The 17094-nt window shown below is 43.3% G+C and overlaps 1 protein-coding gene across 1 annotated transcript in view; it reads right to left on the minus strand.

The window, feature by feature from the left end:
- Nucleotides 1-2246: 2246 nt before the first annotated feature.
- The window catches only part of LOC147436386 (ER membrane protein complex subunit-like protein (Protein of unknown function DUF106, transmembrane)), a 77878-nt gene continuing 63030 nt past the window's right edge, over nt 2247-17094 (minus strand). Inside the window, exons 3-8 of the mRNA XM_086489296.1 lie at nt 3921-4040; nt 3777-3825; nt 3599-3698; nt 3451-3512; nt 3294-3364; nt 2247-2651 (exon numbers count right to left, since the gene is read on the minus strand). Coding sequence (XP_086345422.1) covers nt 2544-2651; nt 3294-3364; nt 3451-3512; nt 3599-3698; nt 3777-3825; nt 3921-4040 — 510 coding nt within the window. The 3' untranslated portion in view covers nt 2247-2543. The remainder of the gene's footprint in view (nt 2652-3293; nt 3365-3450; nt 3513-3598; nt 3699-3776; nt 3826-3920; nt 4041-17094) is intronic.

A 17094-nucleotide genomic window follows, 5' to 3' on the forward strand; every position in this document is an offset into this window, starting at 1 on the left:
CACCACTCAAAAGAGGCAACAAACTGTCATAAATGTCATGTGAGCTTACATTGCTGTCTCTAGTACATGATAGCAAGGACTACATACAATCTTCCACAAACGCAACATCCTATAAAACCAAGATACGCTTTATTTGCGGATGGTACAACCTGTAACCTTTGCTTTCATCACCATAGCCAACAAAAATATATTTGATAGCATTACCATCCAATTTTTTGCGCTATGTTTGTGACACCAAAGCATATGCCAAACAGACAAAAACACACACGTGCTCAATAGAAGGCTTTCTATCATGCCAGGCTTCATATGAAGTCATAGACTGCAAAGCTTTTGTAGGACACATGTTAAGTACATAAGTGGCACACATGATGGCCTCAAGCCAAAACAAATGCGACAAAGCTTGATTTTTGACCATACATCGTGCCATTTTCGTAAGTGACCTATTTTTCCTCTCAGCAACACCATTTTGTTGAAGTGTATATGACTCTGTACATTGGTGTTTTATTCCATGACTAACTAGAAATGCATTAAATTCATGAGACACAAGGATCAAGGGGTATCAACAATTCTATACTAAATGATTCAAACACAGTGTTCAGTGTGAACTAAGTTTGTGATTTTGTATGAATTCCATGCTTTGTGAATGTATTGTCTTGTAGGGATGGTCACAAACATGGTTTGCTTCAAATGTTAAAAGAAAAGGATATGAATCTCATAGTATTAACGAGATTTAGTAGATGAAGGCATCCATGAAAAGATCAACCCGATCTGGATATGATTGCTAAATATGTTCCAATGATCATGATTTGTATATGAGACCCTTGACATTAACGTGATTTATCAATGATGGATGTCCTCGTAGGTATGCTAGATTTGTGGAGTCTCATGCATGGCTACATAAAGCTAGAGCCTACTGAAGAAAATTTATATACTTTGGCTATTTTGCAAGCATAGACAAGGGCTATTACAATTATTTCAAGGGATAACATAATAAGTTTGTAACGTGGTGCGCCCAACTGGAAGGATTGGCCGAGAGGAGAAGGGGTTGAGTTCAACACATAAGATTTGAACGCTAAAGATGTGGTTGAGAGGCCTAAGGGTTAGGATTTGAAAACCTAAAGCCTTACCAACTTGAAGAACTTATGGAGCACCAACCCAAGGACCTAAACCCTAAAACTCAAAAGCTTATAGCTTTGACTAAAATCTCCATAAAAATGGTCGACATGCGAATGTCACATTGCTGTACGGATTTCTACAAATTGCACTAACAGATTTTGGCAATATTACACCAAGCTTTTGGTAGCATATGCTTTTGGTGCTCAATGTTTTTAGAGAAAGTACTCTTGGGGCTCTGCCTTTAGACATCACCCATGGGCCACTCTTTGGAGAGCATATGGACGCAAAGTCTCGAGTTGGACCCTTGGGGCGTTTTACCTTTGCGAAGCACTGATGAAGAATTACCAAAAGGGGCGCCAGAATTTGGGGTGCAAAATTTGCTTGTGCGTTGCTATTGATTTCTTGCTTGGAAAGTCCAAGCCTCTGACAACCCACCCACGAGGAAGACCCATATAGGACAGTCCAATAGCTCAAGTAAGAGAACAAAGGAGGGAATCGTGGAGCCATGCAAAGAGGAAATCGGTAACTGAATACCCGGGATAATTTGGTCACCCCACCCCCAAATAGAGAGAACAAATAAACAATAAACAAAACAAAAAGCTAGAATCATAGAAAATCCCACTGTTGAGGGAATGCAACCACTAACAAAGGAAAATAATTCGGAGCTTGCAACAAGGAAGGGCACAACAAACTGCAAACAGTGGAGAGGCAAAGCAGAAATACTGTAGCACGCCCTGAGGCTGTCAGGCCCCTTCACTCGATCCCACAGACTTGCGCTCCTCGTACAGGGAGAGAAGAACCCAAACTCACAAGGACAAACAAGCACCCCACCAGCCCACACCTCCGTGTCGACGGACACCACATCCGCACACCAAATATACACGAACACTCACAATCATTCAGAATTGACTAGACACTTTTGGTCCCTGTGGCAAGATCACCACAAATAAAAGCAAAAAGTTCCATGAAGGTGTTTCAAGAGATCGTCACAATTGTACAGTTTACAAGACATCCTAAACAGTGTACTTCCCATGAGTATGTCAATCCAAGGTTAGTTCACAAAAACACCATAAGTCTTCTTGGTAGCAAGAAAACATGCTCAAGCAAGGGCTAGCATGCTCAGACCTTGATTCGCATTTGCAAGATTGATGATCTATAATTAATAAGCCTAAAATTGTGCGCAATTTCATGTGATGTCCCAATCACTATAATTCAATGAATGACAAGACGAGAGTAACGGTCCCATAACCTTTGCTTTTAGGGGACATGCTCACTTTGTTGTCATCCCCACAGTCTCCTTAAGGTTCCGAAGTACAAAACACAAAATACAGTGGACAAAATTCCTATATAAGAGATCACTTTGGAAATACCATCTCTGTAAGCATCCTCTTTCTACCACGCTGACTTCAAGCCATGTAGCTGCAGACTTATCTTGACAGTATCTGCCTCAGTACAGACTCAGCCTGCTGTTCTAGCTTGGGTAGAGCCCAATCATGCTGAATAAGTTCGAGCCCATCTTTCTCTGCTGTGAGGGTCTAAGCCACCATAAAGTAAAGCCATTAGAAGCATCGACTAGAAGTAACTTCAACTGCAATTCAAAATGTATGATACAACAGATGCAAACACTTGAACCTTGAATGTGCTAGCCACACTAATATTCCATGAAGGCCGGTAACAGCTCCCCTATCCTGATGCATGGGTTGAAAGATCTAGGAAGGAGAGACCTACCCCAACGTTGTACTACAGTCTGGCGTGAATTGCTAGGTTATTAAAGACACCAAATGGATGTTAATCAGTGGGAGTCTCTAGAGAAGCTACACAAAACCCACACTTCTAACCAGACCTTTTTATTGCTCTCCATTAAAATCTCTGAAACGGAGTGATCAGCATTAAAAGGTTAGTAGAACTATAATAAATGAGGAAATCCTTCTTTAAGCAACCACTAAAAGCTCTTGAGGACGTAGACCTACTTTGTTTCTCAAGATTTGCTGCATCATTTCGGTATCAAAACTTAAATGTGCGGCCATGATGAAAACATGCCACTCAAGTGTCGAGGGTGATGGGTAGTCTTTGCTCTCCAAATATTGCATGGCTTATATTTCTGCTACCTTTTACCGAAGTTTCATGAAAAAACTTTATGTGACCCGCTTTCTATGAGGAAATATGATACTTCTTACCTTGGAAGGATCAACACCAAATCCACCCATTTGACCTCCCATCTGCATCATTTTCTGTGTGTCATCTGTGGCTGCAAAGACGAGACAAGCATTGCTAAGTCAGATAACCAGGGGCACACATGGAAAGCAGACGTAAAATGTGTTGTGTATCACATACCATTTTCTTCACCCAGAATCAAGCTAAAAAATCCCCTTAATCCAAACAAATTCAAAAAGTACCTGAAATAATCCAAAACATAACCTTATAAACTGCACATTGTGAAGCTTTCATGCCACTCAAAAACAAGCAAAATGCCTTTGCTTACCAAGAACGGCTGCTGACATAGCTTACATCTACAGAGCTCAAATCTATACCATTTTGCAGCATTGACCTGAAGCGCTGAGTTAAAGGGAAGGGAATCTTTGCTGATCAAAAAGAAGAGTCAGTGAATCCGAACTCTTATGTTAGCATAAAACTCAAGTTATTGAAGATCAATCAGGTACCTGCCACGAAACCGGAAAAGAAGAAGTTTACCCATGCAAAAGTAAGAGTCTGCAAGTCGCAGCAGAACCACAAAACATGTGAGCGACAAAGATATAAAGGCTATTCTTACACCCCAGCACTACATAGAGAAAGGAAAACTCTGCCTGAGGAATGATCATGGACAAATTCTTTTTCATCATGTCCATGGCCATATTAGGATCTGAAAACATTTGTGCTTGCATGTTCTGTGCCTGCGACTTTGGAACATGTAGCAATCCATTTTCCTGACAAGTAAAAGAAAATGTCAATGACTGCTCCTCCATTTTGCTTTGTAAAAACACCCTGATTGATTCTATATGCATTGACTTCGGACTGTCAGCAGTTTACAGCAAGAAATGTATCTTTCAATATGCAATATCACATAAACCTACTTTTCACCTGTATAAAGTAGACACCCTAAAACTTAGCCTCAAGACCATGACTTACAATGAATGTACATTACTGCTAAAAGAACCCTTTTCAGCAACTGATTCCACGTTCTTCTGCCAATTAATATAGGATACCTTTTGATGAGCCCCTCCGCGAGAGAGAAAAGTAATGAAATGAAATGTTATAGTAACGTCTTCAAAAGGCCAAAATGACCTATGAGACGAATCTGTTACAAAACGGTGAATCTAATACCATGTCTGGGTACAAAAGAACTAGATACTACTACTAGAATCCATCCTCATCTGCACTCTGGATATAGAGAGTACGGCTCGAATCCTCTGCTGTAGTCTCCGTCGATGCTGCGTAGCCCCTCTCCTCAATCGTGGCCGTCTAGTTCTTGGCTCTGATCAAACGAGAGATCATAGATACCAAGGGCCTCTCCATACGTCTCCAACCATCCTGGCCTACAGAAGGTCCCCATGTCTGCACCCCATACAACATAGCTGAGGCTACTAAGGTATCAAAGAGCCATAACTTTGTCCGAGGATCGTGGAACTGAACCTGCAAACACATCCTCTCCAAGCCTCCTGCTTCCCATGATTGAGAGAGAGAGAGAGAGAGAGAGAGTCTAAATCAACAACAACAAAAAGCAAAAAACGCTTGTGAAACCTTAAACAACAGCAAAACACACATTTGAAACCCTAAAAAATAGCAAGAAACGCTGACGAAACCCTAAAAACCAGCAAAATACAGTGACGAAACCCTAAAAAACAGCAAAAAACAATTTTGCAACCCTAAAAACAATAAAAAAGACAGTGACGAAACCCAAAAAGCAGCCAAAAGGCACTTTCGAAACCCTAAAAACAGCAAAGAAGAAGTGGCGAAACCCTAAAAACATTGAGAGACCCTGAGAGAGAGAGAGAGAGAGAGAGAGAGAGAGAGAGAGAGAGAGAGAGAGATGAAATGAGATGAAATGTTATATTAACGTATTCTAAAGGCCAAAATGACCTACGAGAACAAAGAGAAAAAAAGCAAAAAACGCTTGTGAAACCTTAAAAAACAGCAACCCATATTTGAGACCCTAAAAACAAGCAAAAAAACAATGGCGAAACCCAAAAAAACAGCAAGAAACGGTGACGAAACCCTAAAAAACAACAAAAAAAACAGTTTCAAACCCAAAAAACAGTAACGAAACCTTAAAAACAGCCAAACGGCAATTTCGAAACCCTAAAAACAGCAAAGAAAAAGTGGCGAAACCCTAAAAACAGTGAGAGATCCATGAGAGAGAGAGAGAGAGAGAGAGAGAGAGAGAGAGAGAGAGAGAGATGAAATGAAATGAAATGTTATTTTAACGTCTTCTAAAGGCCTACAAGAACAAAGAGTTACATCATGGTGAATCTGATACAAGGTCTGGATAAAAAGAAAGAAACTAACTAAACAAAAACATTACTATTACTAGAGCTATAAAAGGTGGGTGTCGAGCATGCGGGGTACATATACAAAAGGTGGGTGTGTATCTCAAAGAATAGATATAAAACGGTGAATATGTGTGTGTATCAGAATCCAGAGATACTCGCATCGGTTTCGATAGAAGGAAAAAAGAAGAGGAATCCACTCTTGATACTAGACTAACCGGCTTGCTTTTTAAACTAAGCCCCTTCCACCTACTATAGTGCTTCTTTGTCTATTATTTTACCTCAATGCGTGCTTTTTAGTCGCAAAACATTACCAAAACAATGATAACGACGATATAGCAAGGGAAAGCTTTGAAGCGTTTGGGACTCCTTTCCATAAAAGAGGAAGTATTGATTCTCTTCTTTAGGCATTCATAAGATACTAATCTCCTAGAGGACACGTATGGGAAGTATTCATCTCCAGCAATCCCAAGGTATTTAAGGTTTTAACCATTCTGTGCAACGATTACGATGCTCCAAAAACGCTCAAGTATAGAAAGGATACACTAGTATCAAAGCATTCTTTAAAAGCGACATCAGATTCTTCTCAAGTGGATGATTCGCTCCATTCAACACTATCGTGTGAAAATTCCTTTCATAATTTAAGAATTCAATTGATTTTAGGTAATCTATCCCTTTGTAGCACGACATAAAGGAGCTATAAAAAACACATAACAAACCGAATTACGTGAAATAGATAAATCGATCTGGTTAAGGCATTCTTTAAAACTTACTTCAAAAAGGGAAGAATCATCCAAAATTAGATTGCAAGTTTTTCATTCTACATAAAAGATGCTATGAAAAACATGTAGCCAACCACATTACGTGAAATACATAAATCGATCTGGTTAGGGCATTCTTTAAAACTTACTTCAGAAAGGGAAGAATCATCCAAAGGTTAGACTCCGGGTTTTTCATCTCTTGTATCCATCGCGGCTTCTATACATCTAATTTTCAAATTTTCAATTTGGCAAAGATAAATGGTTTTGTAATGGCTACTAAAAAAATCAGACTAGATACTAGGATTCTATCCAAGATACATGTCAATGTAGACTCTACTGTTCCTATTTACAAGTCGTGGATATTGGCACGACTTCATTGAATCTATTGTTTGGACTTAGAATAATTGAAAGTTGCTCCTCTTAACCAACCTAGGGCCCTTAGTATTATACGGGGACACCTCGTGGGAGTAATGAAAGAGGAGGTTCGCAAACCGAGGCTGGGTGAGTTTGGGCAGCGGAGTGTGTGCGCGCAGGTCGAGTGCAGAGAGAGAGAGAGAGAGAGAGAGAGAGAGAGAGAGAGAGAGAGAGAGAGAGAGAGAGAGAGAGAGAGAGGCTGTGTTGAGAGGTTGCGCTAGCTGCACAAAGAGGCTACGCTTTCTTGAGGTTTTAGGGACCCTCAATCACAACATTGGAGGTTACATTGAAATTTGACCATCTCCTTCTTCTTGGAACTATCAAATACATTTGTCTTTCATCCTTTTTCTTCTCCTTCCCCGCATTCTTTTTCCTTTCTTCCTCTTTCTTAAAGTACCTGCAATATGGCTTCTTATGGCCTTTCCGACCACATTCGTAACAAGTGACTTTCTTTGCTCTTGTTCCTTCTCCTTTGACCAACATTGAGGATAGAACCCCTTACTCCATCAAAGGTAAGGTTTAGGTCAATCAACAATGAGACCACCAAGAATCAAGCAAGGACATAAGCAAGGAAATGGCCTTTAACTTACCATCAAAAGGGGGCAAACTAGAATCCTGCAACAACTCGGAAAGAATACCTGTAAAAGCATCAATGTACTCGGCTGCAGATTTTGCAGAATCCAATTACATACACATCAAGTGCACCTAGTTTATCAGCCTCCTATTTTCATAAGTGGCCTTGAGCTTTTTCCACACAGCATAGGAAGTGTCCCCCTTAAGGTCTATCAAAATTTCATACGCAATAGCCTTCTTGTTTAGATTAAGCCACACCTCATCTGTCATAGCTACATGCTTTGCATCTTGCAATGCACCATCGCAATCTTTTAAGAAAAGAATGTCTTAAATTCTCTCTTTGCATAAATCAAATTCAATGTCTTCGAATCTCTTGATTTCGAAAAGATTTTTCACGTCCAAAGAGAAAAAGGTCATATTATTACTTTTGTGCACAAAAGAAAGAAAATTAAATTTTTCTAAAATTGATAATTTCTTGAAATTTCATTGATTCTTTTTGTAGATACAAGTGCCACAAAAGTAATACAACACTTTTAGAAGCATCACAATTTCCAGGTGCGATCCACAAATTGATACATTGGGACAAGTATGTGCATCGAAACGCCCAATTTTCATTGTTGTCTCATTGACCTATAAATGCTAAAACTTATCCATAATTGGACCAAAAACACCCGTTGTTCACAAATTTCCAGCAATTTCCACAGGCCTCTTACATAAGAAACATGCTCCCACCCGAGAGTGAAGCATAGTCAGAGGTGCAATTTCTGAAATGCACTTGCTGTGAGAGAAAGGAACTCTGGTAAGAGAGTCGGAGAGAGAACTTGCTTGCCAGAAACTTCCCGCAATAAAAACTTCCTAAAATGAGAGCGCTTCTCGAGGGTGTAGGGCTGAAATACACAATTGTTCGCGACAAACTCCTCGCAAGAAATTTGCACGATGCTCTAATACTAGTTGAAATAGGAGGTTTGCAAACCCAGGTTGAGTGAGTTTGGGCAGCGGAGTGTGTGCACGCAGGTCGAGTGCAGAGAGACAAAGAGAGGCTGCGTTGAGAGCTTGCGCTAGCTGCAAGAAGAGACTGCAATTTCTTGAAGTCCCTAAAAATCAAATGATGAGGTTTTTGGGACCCTTTTTATTAAAATGGGCCATTTGGCCACATGGACACTATGAAACCTTTAAAAATAGTCCAAGTGGCCTAAAAGCCAATAAATGAAGTATAATGCCTGTACAGGCCCAAGATGGTGGACTAAAAATATACACAAAACATATTTGTGAAGCTCTCAATCACAACTACACGGTGGAAACGGTTCACAGATAACGTCTGGGCATTTACCCCAACAAGTAACTCATTACCTTTTGGGTGGAATCGCCTCGCCCGTGCAGAAGGAGAGACCACAATGTGATCCACCAGAATAGCTTCTGACCGTGCACTCTTCACAAGAGAATCACTAATCACATCATGCATACTGCCAAAATCAAACAATATCACAATAAGCTAACCATTCACATGACCATAACTCTTCATGAGAGACTCGACTAGATGATCATTAGAAACTTGGGGCACATTAGTTTTCTCATGTATGACACTAACAAAAGATGAGAATCATTGTAGAGGGAGAGACCACAATGGGATCCACCAGAATAGCTTCTTACCGTGCGCTCTTCACAAGAGAATCACTAATCACATCATGCATACTGCCAAAATCAAACAAGATCACAATAAGTTGACCATACACATGACCATAACACTTCATGAGAGACTCGATGATCATTAGAAACTTGGGGCACATTAGTTTTCTCATGTATGACACTAACAGAAGATGTGGCACCTGTGGGTTCGTGTGTGGGTTCTTGTTAGACTTACACCACTCTGCTGCTTCACAGGTCTAGGGCATACTTGTATGGCTAGTATATCTCCGGGCTGGCCACCCTTAAGTCTAGGTTGTACCTGGTCTGACCGCCCGAGTTTGGGGGACCGGCCGCCCACCTTGTCCGGGCGCCCTCATATATTTCCATATATCATTTTTCTGTTGGGTCGTGGGGATTTTTATCAAGCCTTGCCCTACCTCCCCTTGGGCACCTATTTATGGGGTCAAGGGGGTAGCGACTTCCACATCTCATCACACAGAGATCATATTGATTGTATTGGGTCTTCTGCTCATGGTAATCGCCCCCTCTTTACCATATGTTGCGTTTGTAGCATAGTTACAGGGAATGGCCATTTTCAGGTCTTTGTTCCCCGTTCCCGTTCCGTGTTCGAAATATGAGTATCCGTAACAGGGAATGGCGTTTCATGCCCGTTGTCATTCCCCGTTTCCCGTTCCAAAATCCCGTCCTGGGTAACTATGGTTTGTGGACTCTCTCTCTCTCTCTCTCTCTCTCTCTCTCTCTCACTCTCTCTCTCTCTCTCTCTCTCTCTCTCTCTCTCTCTCTCTCTCTCTCTCTCTCTCTCTCTCTCTCTCTCTCTCTCTCTCTCTCTCTCTCTCTCTCGCGTCACGTGCGCACTTCACTTGCGTCACGTAGACACGCTTCCACCATAGTCTAGCGTCAATCTTAGCGTAGGACTGAGCCTGGCCTTTTGTGAGCCTCTAGCAGGACGTGCATGCCCAAGCCGGTCACACTTGCACAAGAACGGTCATTGCATCAAGCAAGCATTTTACTGCGTTAACCGCCTCTTATAAGTCATTTTATTAAAAGTGACTTTTGGAATTCTTTTTGTAAGTTTGTTGGGAAGCTTGCCCTACCCAGCATATCATTCCTAAAAAAGAAACCCCATGGGCACTCAGTAGAAGCAGAAGAAGCAAGGACACAAGGAGGCAGGCACCCAGCAGTCAGGCAGCACCTCAGCAGGAGCCCTAGCGTTTTTCTCAAGAAGAAGGCCCAGATCAGCTTGGCGTTTTTCAGTTTTCAGCCTTAGCCTCGCGAGAACCCACATCCTCTGGTTGCAAATCCTCGCCAGATTCCCCATCTAGTACCAGATCAACCTAGCGTTTTCAGAATTCCGCTTGATCAGCCACCGTTTTTGCATTTCAAAATTAGTGTGACTCGGCGGTTGCAGATCCAAGCCGTAGTGCCACCACAGTAGCAGATCCATAGCAGAATATCTAGCGTTTTCAATTTTCAGCATTGATGTCGTCGTCAACATCGTCATCGTCATCGTCATCACAATCCCTATCTTGACGACGACACCTTCGTCATCGTCATCGCAGATCCCTATCTTGACAACGACATCTTCGTCGCCATCGTAGCAAATCCCGGACTTGACGACGACACCATCGTCGTCATCGCCACAGTCGTCATCGTCGTCATTGTCATCGTCGGCATAGTCGTCATCAAGTACCACAACATCAGTACCCCTTCGCATGAGCATCTCAACATTTAGTCAGTGTATCAACATTGTGCAAGAATAAAGAAAGTACTTGCTCTGGCAACAGAGCAAGGGGGCCCTGGAGGGTTGGGACCCAACATCCCTGTGTCGTCTTTTTTCTCTCTCTTGTCTCTTTCTTTCAGTTCAGTTCAGTTCTTTCAACTGAAGTAAAGTGTCCCTTGTGTTTGTGCGCAGAGTACTAGATCCGAGCAAATCCTTATTCTCTTCCGCTGCACCTTACATCCCCTCTCTCACGCTTCCACACACCAACACTCACATGGTATCAGCAACTTCAGGCTCGACGCATCTTCGCATTAGGTACCTCTTCCCAAGCGATCACATCAGCAGCGTTTTCTACAAGAGTCAGCCAGCGTTTTTACGTCAGCCAACAATCAGCAAAAAGCCAGGCAAGCGACCACATCTGGAGAGGTTTCTGTCGCGGGAATCCCCATTTCCACCTGCGTTTTTGCTTCCTCCATTGGCAATCACCTGCTGGTTGCCAACGCCAGCCATTTTTGGACATTTTTATCACAGAAAACCCCTCCAGATCACTTGTGTTTTTTGCTGCCCCTTGCATTTTGGGGAGTACTTGCGTTTTTGGTGTATAACCTTGCGTTTTCAACAGAGGGGGCAGCGGCAGCATGAGCCCACTTAGATCTTTGCCCCACCAGCTTGGCATCCGGTGCCAGTCTTGTTCCTCTTCATCTGCTACAGATTTCAGCCATAAACACCTGCTTTTCTCTCTGTTTTCAGCCCTCCGACGGCTGTGCACAGAGAGATAAACCCTCCCCGCACCCTCTGCACCGCTCCGAACCATGCCGGGAGCGGACGAGCACGCTGAAAATTGCTGGACAGCAGCGTTTTCATCACCTCACTGTTGCGTGTGTTTTTCACGGAGGATGAAATTACCTCCTGCCAGGACACCATCCGATGGTGGTCCGTGCGGTCTCTTGGTGACTGCTGCAGTACACGGTATCTTTGACATCGGCTTGATCATCTACGGGCGTACGATCCTTGGGAGATCCATTCATTCCAGCCATCATTCGGCGGTTGCGCACTCCAGAGGGCTGGTGACTTGTGGTTTGCTATGGACACACCTATGCACTCATCAGAGGAGTTCACACGAGATATAGCCATGCTCATGGCATATGGGATTCCGACATTCCCAGAGAAGACACCACCATCTTTGGTGGACAAACACTTACCACTTGACCTCGACATGTCAGATCGCTTGCTTACAAAGGAGCATCTACATGGACTTAGGGAGAGGATCTTGGATCCCTTCTTGGACAAGTTCATTGCTTGGATCTACAGACTGGAGTGGGACTTCAATTCTTAGGACTCTCTTGGAGAGTTTACCCGCGAGATGCGGGAGATCAGGCATCATCACACTTACATCCGAAGTCACTCGAAGCTCGGCTTGGATGGTAGAGAAGTTGCTCTTCTACACTCCTCATCATTTGGATTGCTACCTTCAAAGCATAGTTTTTTTCGGACGTGTCTGGTTGAGCAGCCATACTGCCGTACGGGTACGAGTACGAATGGAGTACGGAAAGGGATTTCGTATGGCCAGGCAGCGCAAGAAAAAAAAGGTCCAAAAATTTGCCAACTCACTTACTTGGCCGTGCGAAGAGTTTTCGCTCCTCTGTATTATGTTTGCAGAGCTCTGTATACAGTATGCAGGCACTGCAGAGACTTAGGGTAGGAGAGATTTGACACGAAGCCCTCTCTTGCTCTCTTGCTCACCTTGGTCCTTCATCATCTTCTCCCGCGCCCACAAAGCCTAAAGGGCCCTAAACCATCACGTGGCATGACGTTTTCTAGCGAGAGCCAAGACACATCGCAGAATCCAAATGGGCCGAACCAAGTGGCAATATATGCAGCAAGTGAAGTGCCTCCCAAAAGGAAAATGGACTTGCAAATGTAATTATTATTGGCATTCATTCATGGGACGGTGGTCCTTTGCGTATCCGTGCACATATTTTGGGCATTGCTGGCCATGGTGTGGGAGGCCCATGTGATGAGGCTCCAGCCGATGTTGTAGAGATTGTTAGAAGATTGCATGCAGATGCAAGGTCAGAGGGAGAAGACAAAGCTGCTTTTGTGGATGCATTGGTCAATGATTTGGAAGGAGATGCCTCTCAAGCTCAAGGAGGTGCTTCAATGAGTACACAATGAGCATGCTAAGGGAACGACTAATGTAAGTGCCTCTTCCAAGTCCAATGTGGGGTCCTCAAGCAAGAAGAGAAAGGCTGCTCAAGGGGGTTTGGCAAGTGCATTGGCTTGCAAACACGGAAGCAAGCAAACCAAGCCTTGTGCAGGTTTTTTAATGCTGAAGATGTTCCTTCATGCAAAGTAAGGAGCCCTTACTTTTTGCAGATGGTGAAAGCTATTGGACAAGCAGGTTTCGTATGTTCCCCCTTCTTATCATGCTTCGCGCACCACAGAATTGAATTGGGCAAATGCGTAAAGACTGAGATCATGGGTGTGCGCGAGAAATGGAAAAGATACGGATGCTCTATTGTGTGTGATGGATGGTCTGACACTAGGCGTAGGCCTATCATTAACTTTCTTGCATGCTCTATTCGTGGGTCAGTGTTTTTGAAAGCTGTAGATACATCTGAGGAAATAGACATCGGAATTCATTGTTAAGCATCTCAAACAGGTTATCAGAGAGGTTTGCCCAACAAATGTTGTACAAGTATGAATGGACAATGTAACCAATTGTGTTGGTGCTGGGGAGATGATTGAAAGGGAGTGGAAACACTTTTTTTTTACCAGATGTGCTTGCCATTGCTTGGACCTTTTGTTTGAGGACATTGGGCAAATTAGTTGGGTTTCAAAAGTGCTTGAGGATGCAACAAAGATTGTCACATTTGTGACAAGGAAGTCTTCTGTGATGGCATTGTTTCGCCAACTTAGCAAGAAGGACTTGGTGAAGCCATCACCCACTCGATTTGCGTACTACTTTATTATGTTGGCCAATCTTGTGGATGAGAGATGCATACAAGGTATGCGCAAGCTTATGATTGATGACAAATTTGTGAAGATGAAGAGATCCAAGACTGAAAAGGCTACTGAGGTCTCTAACATTGTGTTTAATGCATCCTTTTGGCAAGAGGTCAAGCTGATCTTGAAAATTTGTGCTCCAATTTTGAAAATTCTCCGTCTGGATGACAAGGAAGGAGCCACCGTGGGGCTTATGTACGAGCTTACGGATCGCATGGTAGAGCAAATTGAAAACATGCAAGGTATTGATGCTGCAAGGATGAGAGAGATTAGGGATGTATGCGTTGAAAGCTGAAATATGTTGCACACACCATTACATGTTGTTGGATACATGTTGCATCCTATATGGCGAGGAAGAGGGCAAGACAATGATGGCGAGTTGCATGAAGGATGGATGACATTCTTGGACACGTACACGCAGGGTGATATGACCTTGCAAGGCACCCTAATTGATGAGTTTGACATTTATGAAGCTGAAAGCAAGTCATTTGCTCATCCAATTGCAAAAGATTCAAATAGGATTCAAGAGGGAGTGAAACGGTGGGAAACTTTTTGGGCTTGCACACCCGCTTCGCAAGCTCTTGCTTTGAGGGTGCTTTCTCAAGGGACATGTGCCTCTCCATGTGAGAGAAATTGGAGCACCTTCTCTCTCATTCATACCAAGAGAAGAAATAGGCTACTCCCATCTCATACATAGAAGCTTGTGTACATACACACGAACTTGAGGCTCATATCCAGAATCAAAGAGCACGGCTATGAGAGAACGGAGGTTACATTGGAAATGCTCAATAAGGAAAAAGATGAGGACCGCTTGCTTGCCTTGCAAGAGATTCAGGAGGCCATTGCAAAGAGTACTACAGATGCGATACAGCCTATTCCCATTGTTGGTACAAGTCATATTGGAGCATCACGCTCGGTTGGTGGTGATGAAGATCAGGATGAGGACGAGGACGAGGATGATGCTCCTTATGACCATGAGGATGTGAGCTATGGTGAGAGTTAGAGCTCACTGCACATGGCCACCTGCTTATGGACTATGGTTTTGGACATTTACTTATGCCGTATGGTGTTCATTGTTGACTCTACAGCTTAGATTCTAGCCTCTAGTCTCTACTTATGTTTTGGATTCAGCCTTCATGTCACGTGACACATCCAACCCTATGTGTCCGTGGACAAGCTACAGCATGATCAAGATTCAGTTCAGTCAAGTCGGTCTAGAATAGGAAGTGATCGAGCACTCTTGTGAGTCTATTCGTAGACCGTGCATGCCCAGTCATTTAGTGTAGCTGCATTTCCTCTGGTTGCACACAACATGATCATAAGCATTCCCATCAGATTCCATCAAGGGAATTTTCCAGTGCATTTAGCCTATTTTACCTATTTTTGACATTTTTCACTTATTATTTTTACGTGACTTTTGTTGGAAAGTAGGTAGGGCAAATTGAGTAAGTTTGTATATAAGCAAACTAGAGCTAGCACTATTTGGCAGAATAGGCAACAAGAGCGAAGCTTAGCAGGCAACTTCTTAGCAAGACCAAGCCTTGGACCTTCCCTCCAAGCAGCAGATTCCCCCATCCTAGCGCTTCTTCATCAGCTATAGCCTGGCGTTTTTGCACCAGCACACCATCGCCAGAAGATCCCAGCAGATAGCGATTTTGCATCAGCATCCTCGCCAGCAGAAAACCTCAGCCTGGCGTTTTTGGGAACTTCAGCCTCTAGCGTTTTTGGTCCCAATTTCAGCCTTTGCAGATTCAGCATGCAGCGTTTTTCATCAATGAAATACCTGCAACATCAGCCCATAAAGGTAGCAGATTCAGTCCGATAAAGACCATCAGTTTTCAGCCTTGAAGAACCTCAGTTTTCAGCCCTAAACCTGCAGATTTTCAGCGACAAAGACCAACAGAAAACGGCCCCCAAATCAGTGTTTTTGGACTTCTGGCAGATTTCAGCCCATAGCGTTTTTGGACAGCAGTAGAAAGATTGCAGATTTCAGCCCTTAGGTCGACTTCGTCTTCACCGTCGTCATCGTCGACATAGCCTAGACTTGCATCAATCTCATGCATCACCATTGTACCAAATTGTGCAATCATAAGTAGACCACTCTCGCCAACGAGAGTGGGGCCTTCGGAGGAGGGTTTTACAACGTCTTTCGTGTCGTATCTCTCTTCTCTCTCTATCTCTCAGTCTCATACACTTGCACGCACAGTGTCCATTCACTTTGTTTGTGATCATAGCATTCTGTCATTAAGAACGGAAGGCTCTACCTTCCATAAGAACAAAAGGAACCTTGAGCACAGTTTGGAGCACTCATCTTGAGCAAAGTTCAAACATTCATTCCGTTGCACCTAACATTGGTATCAGAGCTTTGACAGTGTTCTGTATCACTCAAGGAAAGAACCACAACAATCACAAGAATTTTTTTGCTTGTTGCGGTCGCACGAACCCAAGTTCACTTGGGCTTGTCGATTCCTAATCGTGTTTATGAAGAGTAAAAGGAATCCCAGGAAAGAAGGGCTTGTCCAACCTCCCCTTGTGTCTCTTTTCACTCATTGAGAGCGGACCGTGCACTTAGCGGCCGGCCAATCGACGTGAGGTGGGAGAAAGCAACCTTAGTCTGAGCGCAAGGCCGCCAAGGGGTGCGCCGGCGGAAAAGAGCAGAACTCGGATGAAGAGAAGATCCTTCTCTAACACAGATTGCAAGCGAAAGAAGAACCTCAAGACCCGCAAGAACCTCAAGAACTCAAGAACCCAAGAACCAAGACTCCCAAGAACCGAACTTCCTCGTGAACTTAAGAACCCAAGACCACAAGAACCCACATGAACCCACGACTTCAGTGGATGGTCATCACTCGAAGCGCAATAGATCTTCACTTGGAGGTGATGAGCATGAGAGAGGCGAAGAAGATTTTTCCCCACCAGGAGGTTTTTCCGACCCTCCCTCTTCCCCATCTATGCCAAGGATTGCACTAACTCCTAAGGAGGAGTTAGAGTTGATGTTTATGGAAAGGAATTTAGAACGTGAAGCAAGAAATGCAGCAAGAATGGCAGAAATGAAACGCAAACACGCAGAAGACAAAGCAGAAAGAAAGGCAAGACAAGAACAAAGCGACCGACACATGCAAGAGTTCTTGTGACTCTTTTCTCAAGTGCCGGCACAGATGCAAGAGATTCAGGAGACGGAGACTCTCTCAGTCTCTTCTTCTCCCAAGCATGACACACAGGATTTGCATGATGATTTGAATGATATTGATAAGCATGATGATTTGGATGCCAATGACAAGCATGATGATTTGAATGCCAAAGATTTACATGATGATTTGGATGATAATGATGAGCTTGACGATTTGGATGACACTGACAAGCATGATGATTT

This window comes from Adiantum capillus-veneris, chromosome 18 (assembly GCF_014529385.1).
Source record: "Adiantum capillus-veneris isolate H3 chromosome 18, ASM1452938v2, whole genome shotgun sequence".
Lineage (NCBI taxonomy): Eukaryota > Viridiplantae > Streptophyta > Polypodiopsida > Polypodiales > Pteridaceae > Adiantum > Adiantum capillus-veneris.